This window comes from Pelophylax lessonae (genome assembly GCF_965119305.1).
Source record: "Pelophylax lessonae genome assembly, chromosome: 5".
In the NCBI taxonomy this organism is placed as follows: domain Eukaryota; kingdom Metazoa; phylum Chordata; class Amphibia; order Anura; family Ranidae; genus Pelophylax; species Pelophylax lessonae.
The window spans coordinates 444,079,208-444,091,965 of record NC_138772.1 but is presented as its reverse complement, the minus strand read 5'-3'; the positions used below and the strand labels follow the sequence as shown (position 1 = coordinate 444,091,965).

General features: G+C 41.9%; 1 protein-coding gene across 1 annotated transcript in view; it reads right to left on the bottom strand.

Annotated features, from left to right (window-relative positions):
- The window catches only part of LOC309556811 (uncharacterized protein C8orf34 homolog), a 424,769-nt gene that overhangs the window by 201,155 nt on the left and 210,856 nt on the right, over nt 1-12,758 (bottom strand). The window contains exon 7 of the mRNA XM_082259329.1: nt 9,817-9,983. Coding sequence (XP_082115455.1) covers nt 9,817-9,983 — 167 coding nt within the window. The remainder of the gene's footprint in view (nt 1-9,816; nt 9,984-12,758) is intronic.

Genomic DNA, 12,758 nt, shown 5'->3' with positions numbered 1-12,758 from the left:
ACACCTGGTACTTCCCTACTTCCCTATATAAGTCCAGCCCCTTGCACTCAAGCTTGCTGATTATTGAGCTCCTGAGCCTTGATCAAGCGTCTCCTCACCTACTGCTCTTGTCTACTACCACAAATCCACTGCTGACCAGGAATTGACTACCGAATACTCTTCTGCTTTGTCCCTACCTACTGAACTGCTACGTCCGTTGCAGATCCCGATTGTCTGACCATGCTTACTGCTGCCCGCCCCGACCTTTGGCTCGTCTGACTTCTCTCTGGTTATCCCTTGTCTGCTCCTCCACCTCCGGACCGAACCTGCACTCTGCCTGGCTGGGTGATCCTGGAGACCGCGACCTGGTGTTAGCTTGCAGCGCAGTCTATCCCCACCATCAGGGGCTCTAGTGAAAAACCAGCTAGCACTTAGTTTCCGCACCTCAGGTGAACCCGTGTCCTCATCAGAGTACTACCTGGTGTCCATCCGTTATCCAGCACTGCTACCACTGTAGCCGATCCGAATTGTCTGACCACGCCTCTGCCAGACTTCCTGCACCTACTACCTGCCTGCGGTCCTTGCCACTGGGCTCCACTCCTACCTCCGGCCAGCAGTCCTCTGACTCAGGTGAGCCTGTAGGATTGTTACACCATTATAAGCAATGTGGTAAATGCTTTGTCTCAACACTAAAACTGCTACATTTGCAGGAGAGCTTGTTCTGTTGAAAAACAACAGACTTACTTTACTGGCTGGAGCAACAGATGATAAAAAAAAAAGGAAAGGAAGCCTAAAAAAAGAATTGGTAAGCTGTAATATAATAAATGTTTGCTTTTGGGTTTAATACCGCTTCAAAGCAAATCTGTGACTTGCCCATACATATAGTGCAAAGCAACATATTCACTTCAACTAAGTCATCCCAGCAGCAGATATTAAATTTCAGCCCCTCATGCTGGGAAGGAAAGCCTATGTAAGCTACAAGTCTCCGCCTACACAGGACTATGGACTCCCCAGATGACCGAGCCAATTAGCCCTGTGCTTTTAGATGGTGGGAGTCCCATGTCCCTCTATACGGCAATTCCTCCCGCTGACACCAATTATGGGGCACTATTCCTCCCACTGACACCAATTATGGGGCACTATTCCTCCCACTGACACCAATTATGGGGCACTATTCCTGACACCAATTATGGGGCACTATTCCTGGCACCAATTATGGGGCACTATTCCTCCCACTGACACCAATTATGGGGCACTATTCCTCCCACTCACACCAGCGATGAGGAACTATTCCTCCCACTGACATTAATGATGAGAGGTAATTCTTCCCACTGACACCAATGACAAGGGGCATTTTCTCCCGCTGATACCAACAATCAGGCACTATTCTTCCCACTGACACCATTTTCTACTCCCGCTGGTCACAGTCTTGCTCCCCTAAAGTCAGAGGGGCAGTAAACTGATCCTTTGTTTCAAAAGTTTGGAGACCCCTGCTCTATACCAAGAAGTACTGGGTAGTTCTGGTTCAGGGCCCAAACAAAAGGTAAATATTTGCTGGGGAAGGATGGGGGATCAAAGCAAGCCTGGTTTGCTTTAAATATGCTTAGATGAAATAAGCTGGTTGGTCAAAAAGAATGAACTGTAAGGTTTAGGATACTCTGCATTATGCCAAACCTTTGCAGTAAGGCCAAACATCATTTACAGATTTCTTACAAAGAAAGAAACAAATATGCAAGTCAGAGGCTGACACACTATAAAAAATGCATGTGCCTGCTGCTTCCATTACATTATAGTAAATGACAAACGACAGCGCAACATGCTTCAAAAGTAATCTGTCACATTGAACAAGAAGAGAAACCAAAAGTGATTCCTATGGTATTATTTTATTATATACAGCATCTATCTGTTGGAGATAAAGGAAACCCCACAAAAAAGTGTTGTATTACCCTTCCCCCATTGAAAGGATTTTTATTATTTTAATTAATTGCAGTTAAATGTGGCCACTTAGGATGCCAATAGAGATTAGCAGAGCTCGTATTTGATAAATAAATGTATTTACAATTTAATGAAATGGGAACACTGAAATAATTTGTACTTTCTTGTTTAAGTAGATGCATCTACCAAGCATTGTTTTATCCACTATGCAGCCCTGGCAGTCAGACAGTATGACACTAATTTCACTAGAAGCATGACCAGAGCCAAGCAATGGTAAAAAAGGATGAGTACCCAAAATGGAACTAATGTGTGGTCAGCAGAGGCATCAAAAAAATGGATTCATGTGGTGTGAACTGGCCCTGAATATGGGTGAACTTACGGAAAGGAAAAAGATTGGACGGCTGCACACCCATATAATGCATTACCAACGTTTATTAAAAAAAATAATCAATAAAAACAAGGCACAATTGGCATATCGGCAGGGGAGAAGGAAGGTCGACGCATTTCACATCTTAAACGTGCTTTGTCAAAACCAAACCAACTTGGTTTTGACAAAGCACGATTAATGTGTGAAAAGCATCAACCTTCCTTCTCCCCTGATGATATGCCAATTGTGCCTTGTTTTTATTGATTTTTTTTCAATACATTTTTGTAATGCATCATATGGATGTCCAGCCGTCCAATCCTTTTCCTTTCCATAAGTGTCTGCAGTAGTGACAGGGCTTGCACCCCATACTACAGGCTTGGTAGTTGACACTACAGCTGTGCCGATTCACCTGGAGTAGCAGGACTTGTTCTCATGAGTGAACCTATCCTTTAACAAGAAGTCCTAGTTTACTTGGTTAGTAAAAAGGGGGTTTGTTTTTCAATTTAAGCACAATGATTCTTCTGCTCATCCCTTGTGACTCCTTTCAGACTCTAAAGTTGCAGTGTGACAATAGGTTGTATGACTGGATTTCTCCATAGCAGCACAGAACATGCCCCAAAGTTCGCATAACAGTGAAGGCTGTCATTAACGATAGTCAGGTGTGTCATGCACTTTATGAAACATTTATATTCCTGTGTAGTTTGCCAAAGAGTTCATGCTACCTGCTGGAAAGGACTGATGGAAATGTCATACTGGAGTTAGGGACTAGAACAATCAGTAAGCTGAAAGCAAAACCAACTCACAGATCTAACGGTTTCCTAAAACAGTTACATTCAAGACATGCCTTAAAAGAAAATTGCTAGTTACCAGTGTGCTTATATTAGCTCTCATCCAAACTATCTAGCCACCAAATGGCCAGTGCCATAACTGTTCACATGTGCAGCATCATGACAACTGCAGATCAAACAAAGGCTAAGATGGCGGCTTCCTTGGCTGTAAAGGATAGGAGGGTTTAGTTTCACTTTAAGTATTAAGAGCATCTCCTACTGTAAGTTAAGTAATATTTTTTTTTTTTTTTTAAAAGAGGTATTTTGCAGCAGTAAAGATCCACATTGTCAAAGATGGTGCCTGTAAGTCATTGCTTTGCAAAGGGGGCACAAAATACAGGTAATAGGCTTGTCAGTGAACATGTTTAAAGTCTGCCCAGCTGCTCTGGGACACTGATCATTATATACTGACACACTGATGTATTTATAACCAGCTCTAAATGCTATTACTTGGTAACAATCAGATCCTGATTCCCACCCACAATTTAGTAAGTTGGTCCTGTGACAGTACTCACCGTCACTGAGAGTGAAAGACAGATCCTTAATGGACACTGAGAAATGGTTTAGATTGCTTCAAATGGGTTCTGTATTTACACTTATGATAATGTGTATTGAACTTCAATGTCAGAGACAGGCTTGCTCTGTTGTTTGTGTATTGAGATGTAATGTGGATCCTGTCAAGCCTGTCTGTCCCCTTGTTAAATGTTAATTAACTCACATATTGTTTCTGTCCAGATGGCTAGATAATTAGTTCAGGTTAATTCTATTTCTGTATACAATTTCATCTGCATATGATAATGTAATCAGGCAACCCCTGACCTGTGTGTGGTAATCAGATCAGGAGGGGGGTGTCCATGCTGTATAAAAACTGTGTGACTGTTCAATAAAGTGAAGATTCCAGTACAAGCTAAGTTGTCAGCTACAAATGGGGGGGAAGTACCACGCTTCAGGGGATAATTATAGGATGTGCATATATCTCAGTGATAATGAATAATGTGAATAAGTATAAAATAGTAAGACCATATGTTGTGTTCAATTAAAAAGCAGCGATGATGTACATATTCGGAATATATGGTGCAAATCAAATATATATAAATAAGTAATGTAAAACAATATCCAATTTATAATAAGTAAAATACTAGAGGTGTTTGAGATAATTGTGTACCTAAAATACTGTATTTTCTGGCGTATAAGACTACTTTTGAACCTCAGAAAAATCCCCCAAAAATGGGAGGTCGTCTTATACGCCGAGTATAATATCTCCAAGGTAACCTAAGTATAAGTATTACCGGTAGATCATGTAATATGGGGGTCGTCTTATACGCCCAGTCGTCTTATACGCCGGAAAATACGGTAGATGTGCCAATAAAGTGCTCTGTGACAATAAATAAAGTAAAATATATTCAATAAATAATAAAGGTGCTTATGGTGGTCCTATCCTCAAATAATCAAATGTACAGGAGTGCCGTTAAAGTGCTCAATGACAATAAATATAATTATCATATAAATCATAGTGATATACATAAAGTGCTCAGTGTAAATCAATATATGTAGCAATATATCCGTCGGTAGCAAAAAGAATATAGACCGGCTACAAACAAATACACAATGAATGTTATAGTGTCCCAAATGGTATTTATACAGTGTCCGCAGATCTTCTTTTTCTCTATATCACATTAATGTTTTCTTCCACCTATACACCATGTGATACTGGCTTGCTCTTCGGTGCTCCCCACCTATAGGTGTGCTATATACTTACATTAATGCCTCTGGTGTTGCGCTTCTAGATCTCCTACAGATCTGCTCTTTTTTCCTCTCCTTTTCTAGGTAAATAAGATGGGGTATACGATCTGGTCCCTCCTCCTCTTTTCCTCTACACAGAGGATGGTGGCGTTATCCTCCTTATCTGGATCCAGCTGGGGTTCACTTGTTCAGACTTAGGATCTCGGAAATAAGGGGCCAATATGGTGTAGTATTTCCCAATAACATTTATTGAAAACAGTAATATCCACTTACATTTAAAATCGCCACTATCAGCCGCTATGCCACGGGACTTCCGTGTCCCATAACGTCACTTCCGGATCCCCTGAAGAAGTCACGTGAGCGACCGTGACGTAACGCGTAGGGCATAGCACCGGAAGTGACGTTATACTGACAGAAGTCCACAAGTACAGTGTGGGTTTCGGTTCCCTTACAGGCCCTGCCTATACTAGCAGGCCCTAAAAAGGAGATGTTTGGGGTTAACAAAAAAAAGCCAAACACACATATTTACCTCTATGCTGCAGCAGGGTGATGCTGCAGCTATCCCACAATGGCTCTAAGCCCGAGACCTGAGCGATGACATGACTACTGAAAGCTCAAATCTCGGTCTGCTTAAGGCAGAGAGTTGTGACTGAGTAACTGCTGACCACTATGCTCCTGCAGTGCTCACTGGAGGGGGCAGATGCAGCTAGTTCTGGCTCTAAGCTGCATGCTGAGAGGTGGAACAAAGGAGAAAGAGCAGCACCTTCTCAATGTAGCGTATAGGTGTTTTATTTCAGGAACAACTAATTGGCAACTTGAAGGATAAGAGGATTAAAAGAGCTCCTCATGCAAAAACAAGCACCGCCGCCGGTCTGGACGCATTGAATCCTGCAGTGGTATAGAGCTCTCGGCGGTGCTGGTGGCTTCCAGCACTTCCAGGATGATCTGAGAAGCCTGGGAGAGCAGGGATTGCGTTGGGACAGGAAGCAAGGGGGGCAGTGGGCATGGCACATGTTCAAAGCATGTGTGCTCCTTCATCAGGCTAGGAGGCGTAGCCAGCTGTCAATTAAGCAGCTGTGTGAATCCCAACAATACTGTTGGGGCCCTTCCAGTGTCTGGAGTGGCTCTGCCGTGTCAGCTCATAGCAGGCAATAACTGGGTCACAGGAGAGCATAAGTAAATGCACTTCTGTGGCCCAAAGAAGAAGTATGACCAAAAAAGCTTTGATTTACCCAGTGAAAACACCCACTAATGGAAAGTTCTACTTTAAACTGGTGGACCTCATCAGCATTATATGTATCATTAGACTGGATGTTTACTGAAAAACCTCAACACCAGCATGTTAGCCCTTCGTTCTTTCCAAGCCATTTTCAGCGCTGTGATAGTATGACTAACAATTACCCGTTCATGCAATATTGTACCCAAATTATTTTTAAAGCGACAGATAGAGCTTTCTTTTGGTGGTATTTATTAACTACTGGGTTATTTGTTTGTGCAATCACAGATGTGATATCAGAAGCCCAAGGAAACTCAAACCAATCACTCAAATGTCACTCTATAGAATTCCTCTTCACTTCTTTCCCAGCAGTTACATAATAGTTCATGTACAGAGGTGAAGAGATGGCTGAGACAGCAAAGAGTAATTAGACACTGCTGGAAGAGGAGAGGGTAACGATGTGCAGAAGGGAGTGAGCTTTTACAGAAAAGAAAAGACTGCAAGTGAACATATAACACTTTCTGTGTTTTTACCTGTCATTTATAAGTTTATAACAAGGTCTTTTTAAATATCCCTACTAAGTTGAGTGAAGCTTGGTAAATTGCAATATAACTCTTGTCCACATGAGGGTAGTATTGCCACAGTTTTAAGCTAAGCTACTTCCCATACCAACTGTTTTAATGTATTGCAAAGCTCAAATATTTAAATAATTACATTTTGTCAAGACTCTAGTCCAACTCAAAATTCAGAGACTAATAAAAAAAAAAAAAAAAAAACAACATAGTAGCCATTGAAAGAACAAGCATCTCTCCCCCAAAACCTCACATTTCCACAATAGTTGTGGCTGATGAGTGGAATCAGGCATTTGGTTGCAGAAATCTTGATGCTGGATGATTCAACACTCATTCTGCCACCCAATGCTGAAACAATGTTTTCATTGAACTAACTTTTCAAAAAACATGGAAACAACAGATTGAGAAAAGGAACACAGCGCCCTCTAAGTATAGTATTAAAGCAGCTGTTTATTCTCTAAAAATTGGCAAATCACAATTAAAAGAATAAAAAGAGCTCTTTAAGTATTAGTGTCCACTGTATGCACTCCGGTCTAGAGAGATCTCCAGGAAGTGGCATCATCTTCAGCTCCCCCAACGTACCCAAGCCTCCCAAGATGTGCTGGGAGTCACTGGCACAGCAGATGCAAGGGCAAGAGGTGCAGGGCAAAGCGGGACTAGACCAGAGTGCATACAGTGGACATTGATACTTGAAGAGTAACCTTGAAGTTTAGTTCCACTTCCACTTCGCTTCGGTCTCGGGCTTATGAGCCATCGTGGGACAGCTGCAGCATCACCCTGCTGCAGCATAGAGGTGAATATGTGTGTTTGTTTTTGTTTTTTTTTTTAACCCTAAACATCTCCTTTTAAAGGCCTGCTATGCATATATAAGATTTACTCAGTAGTTCTTCTTTTGGAGAGGGTTTAAGTTGCCTGCTACCATAGGCAGGGCCAACTTACTAAATTGTAGGTGGGAATCAGGATCTGATTGTTACCAAGTAATAGCATTCATTGCTGGTTACAAATACATCAGTGTGTCAGTATATAATGACCAGTATCCCAGAGCAGCTGGGCAGACTTTAAACATGTTTACTGACAAGCCTATTACCTGTATTTTGTGCCCGCTTAGCAAAGCAATGACTTACAGGCACCATCTTTGACAATATGGATCTTTACTGCTGCAAAGTACCTCTTTTAAAAAAAAAAATATATTACTTAACTTACAGTAGGAGATGCTCACAATACTTAAAGTGGAACTAAACTTCAAGGAGCCGCTGAGTCTTGGGTTCCCCTATAAATTGCACAGGCACACTTTTTCCAATTGCATCCAGACACAAGCAACAGTCCATGGGCACACTGGAAAAAAACAGATACTTGACTGTGGTCCAGCCGAAACAGCAACAGTCTTTAGCAAAGTAATCCCCTCCCAGGAGTCCCTGGAAGGGATTTTCAGCAAAGTACCAACTTGTAGGAGCTCTTAGAAAAAATACCAGCCCAACTGGCTACAGTATCTGATCCCAGGACAAGGGATTGCGTAAGCAATAAACTGTCCCCTTAAGACTTGCCAAGAACTTGCATCTAGCAGACATCTCCCTTATAGGCCCTGGGGGTGTAGAGATACGTACACTGTCCTTGTCCTGCAGCTATGGATAGAACTGCTTTCAAACCTTTAGCTGTGCTTGTTCCTTTCCAGGCTATGCAGGCTGTCCTTTTTCCAGGTGGACTTCGGGTCAGTGGAACACGTTCAGTCAGCTTTCTTACTTCCCCCAACCTTGAGGTAGAAACCCCTTCTCTGGGGCCTCTCCCAGGATACACAGCAGCACCTCAATCTTCCATCTTCCACTCGACTCGCCTGCTGGCCATGCTCCTCAATGATTAAGGGCTGGTTCAGCTACCTTTCCAGGCCTCCTGATTGGGGATTGTCCAGATTTCCATAAATATTCAGATCAGCACCTTCTGGCCTCAGCCACTACCTTCTAGAAGTTTCTCCAATCTTGAAGAACCAGGGGGGAGGTACCCGAAGCCTGACCTACAGAGCCCTCCAGCCTGACGTTAAGTTAATCCTCTGATGTCCACCCAGGCGTCTAACAAGCCCCTATCTACACCAGCCTTTTTCAACTAGGGTGCCTTGGCTAAATACCTAGAAATTGCCAAAAAACTGTATACAAGTCAGCGGGTGGATCAAGCCTGCCTATTAGTTACACAAAGCCACAAGTTTTTATTGTGCGCCATTACAACCTTCTATCCACCAGTGTCCTAACAACCATTGATGTCATCGGTTGATAAGAAAGACGTTGGACACCTGCACAGTATCCTTATTTGCCCCACCCCTGCCCCTTTCCTTCAGCATCAGGGTCATGTTTGCTGAGTGAGGGAGAGAATCCTAGTGGAATTTTAAAAGATGCCTTGACTGAAAAAAGGTTAAAAACACTACCCAACTATGTACATAAGAGAGCGCTAAAATTGTGAGCTGCCAATTTTAAGAGAATAAACAGCTGGCTTTAATACTACACTTAGATGATGCTGTGTTCCTTTTCTCCCTTGCAGCTTCTAGCTCACGGAACTAGCATCCACTGAGTCAAGCCCCTACACTTGGACTGACATCCAGGACTTGTGCTGCCAGCATTATATGGACTTGCTTGGGCTTCTCTATCTTTGTGTGCCAAAATCTTTCTCATTTGTAAAAAATATGGAACACTCCTTTATTAGTCACAGAAATTAGAATTTTTTCATTCCTTTAACTCTCCAGTAATGAATTGGGACAATTTAAGAAAAACACAGCTAGGAAAGGTGTAGGTGGTGCTCATATCTGCACTGCAGGTCAGAAAATGAAAGTCGATCCAGATTTCCCATTAGTTGCAGGCTTTATATAGCAACCTTCTTGCCCTTACAAAACAAACTGACCTCTAGACCACTAGCTGTAATAATCATTCCATTACAGAAGCGAAACTGATTTGAACAACTGCATTAAAGAAACTATAAAGATAAGCAGTGTGGAAACATGAAGCCAGGTTACAGCAATTAGAATTCAACTTGTAGCACACAGCTGACAACAAAGGGAAATAAATACCCAGAAAAATCAGAAAAGGGATTCGACTACATCCCCTGACCCTACGTGGACTTCACGTGCTTAACATGACAATTAATCCCTTCTCTATCTAGGCACACTATAAATAAATAAGTGACCTTATAAATTACCTAGCAGTTCCATTGCATCATCCTCATTATCAATATCTTCCTCTGTGACAGACGCTGGGGTGCTGTGTATAGAGTCAAAGGAGTCTTGGGACAACATGGCTGCCAGGAGCTTCTTATGCTGCTGCTGCTGTTGCTTCAGTCCTTTGTTTTTTGGCTCCATCTTTAGGCTGGAAAGATAAAAGAAACATTAAACATGGCATTTCCATGTTTTAAGTTATTTCTCATAGGAGAAACATTTTTAAATGGTAACATTGGGTTCAGGTAAAATACATATAACATTATATAGTATTTGTCTGACAAGAGACTTGTAAAGGAATGTTCATATTCTATAAGTTCTATAAGATGAAAGCTTTGCAGATTCCCAACCATCACACCTTAATGCACCTTTCCAAATGCATGACATCAGGTGTTTTTAAGTGTGAAGGGTACTGTTAATGCTACCGCATACAAAGGAATTTTACATAACTGTATACTTCCAACCTTTTGGCAATAGTTTGGGGAAAATAAACAAAGAATAATAGTAGCGCTTGAAACAGTGTTAAAAAAGACTCTACAATAAACCATAAAGAGTCCCCCAAGATGTCACTCTGGTAAGTGTTGAACTCCTCCCAGCATATGGAGAATAGTCCTGTAAAGTTATTCACTGTTGGTGCATCAAAACATCCATCCCCTGAGAATCCGAAACTCCAACAATTCACAAACCGCAAATCATTCGTGTAGTTCAACAGGGTCACCAGTATTCCACCACCAAGTGCAGGGGGGCAATAAGAAATGGCCACTCACCAGATCACGTTGCTCACTTACTCTCATAAGTGAGCACACCTCGCATATAATCAATGCCCACGAGTAGAGATCAGCAAGGGTTAAATCCAAAATTGGTTCAGTGGTTCTCTTCCTCTCATGCTCAAGTAATGAGACCTCAGAACTAGAGCTTGGACAGGCACTGGACTAACGGGATTCATTTCAGGCTCTCTGTCAAGCTGACTCACTGCTCAGCTTGAACTTTCCCGCCCACACATTCTCTTCACAGACAGCAGTCTAGTACTACGTCGCTAGCCTGTGAGGCTCTAGGGGGCGAGCACGCGCCGCTGGAGGTGATCTCCCGCCCCGCTCGTTCACGGACCCCCCCCCGCGCGTGTGAGCCTTAGTTAGTAAACGCAATAACTTTTGCGCAAACCAATCAAAATACGCTTTTTGCGATTTTTTTTACCAAACATATGTAGCAGAAAACAAATTGGCCTAAAATGTTAAAAAATTTAGATTTTTACATTTTTTTTTTTTTGGGAATTTCATATAAATAAATTTGAAAAATATTGTTACTTTGTTATTTGAACTATAATGTTGGACTCATGGAACAGATGGAGAAGTTTGGTACATTTAACTTCATGACATTCCTTTTCTTCTTTTTGTTCTTCAGTGCGTTCTTTTTCCCTGCATTGTATTCCACTGTGAATACTTGGGTTTAAGTAAAGTAAAATGTGCTCCCAGTATATTGAGGCTTAGTACTTGCATGAAGGCCAAGGAACAGTTGATGACAATAAAACAAACATTGAAAAGCAAGAAGAATTGATTGATCAGGATCTGTACTGAATGGAAGCATTCGAGTTTTGTTTGTTATGGGTATATCATTGTTACCTACAATAATAACAAAAAAAAAAAAATATTGAAAAAGAAAATACAGTGTATGTAGAGTAACGTCTGCTGTAAAATTGTAGGTGTGATCAATAAAGTGGTCTTTACCTCATGGTGTATGGCTTGTAACGTGCCATCCCTTTCTCCCTTTGCTTTGCCATGGTTTAGACTAAATAGGGCCGAGAGAACACTGAAGAGACAGTGGAAGAAAAAGAAGCCTCTTTGCTAGTGTAATTGCCAGCAGTGATAAAGCCCATAATGTGTCAATTCCAGCAATACTCCCTCAGCAAGTGTCAGGGCAAGCAATAATCCCCAGCAGAAAAAATAAAGACCACTTTTCCCAGCAATAGAAATTCCTAGCACCAATAATAGGCCTTCAACAGCATACATAGACCAGATCTATGATAACCCCCCAGAAGCAATGATAGACCTCTACGCACAGGATGCAATTGAGTCCCTATAATCTGGTCTATAATAATATACACAGTTTACAGTCACATATGTACAATACGTGCTTGTACAAATTTTGTGCAAGTAACAATTGCAAAATAGTGTAATGTAACAGTTGCAATAGGCAGCATTTTCATACTTACTATAATCTCAGCGCTCTGACAGAAGGAATGTGCTTGGCTATATAACAGCTGCTCTGCCCACCCCTCCACTGTTTAGTCACAGAAAATGTTGTATTTTATGAAAGGGTTCAAATGATTGAAAACCTCCTATGATTGGGCAAGAGGAAAGAAGGGATGGCCAGAGTGACTGCAAACTATTCTGTATGGGAGACCCAAAGGTCCAGCATCAGATCGCTATAGTAGTAAAGGTGGACTCCTGGCATGCAACAATAAGGTTAATAAAATCTCCTTGGACTTAAGGAGTCACGGGGTCAGCAGGGAGCCTCCACGTGCAGACTTGGTGTGTTTGTTTCAAAACAGCAAGTTTCTCTGGAGGGAGTACTTGCTTGGAATCGCCCCGTGGGTGGACTGGGGAAGCCGATCCTTAAAATCTTTGGCTGTACACCCTTCGAGTTATTGGCCTGATTTACTCCTCCTGCAGCCAACATATCATTACCTTGCCCTCTTCTATGGATGTCTCTCCCCCTTGCTGAACTTTAATTGGATCTATGGACTTTGATGTCGCACAGTTTTTGGATTGATGTACACACAGCACTAGCAAATTGGTGTGGTAACATATATCCCCTGAAGAAGCCTAATAATCGGCAAAACATGTCGGGATTGTTATTCCACGATCACCACCTATTACAGATCAGGTTTGTAAATATCCAAAATGAAATGATCCAATGCTTTTAATGA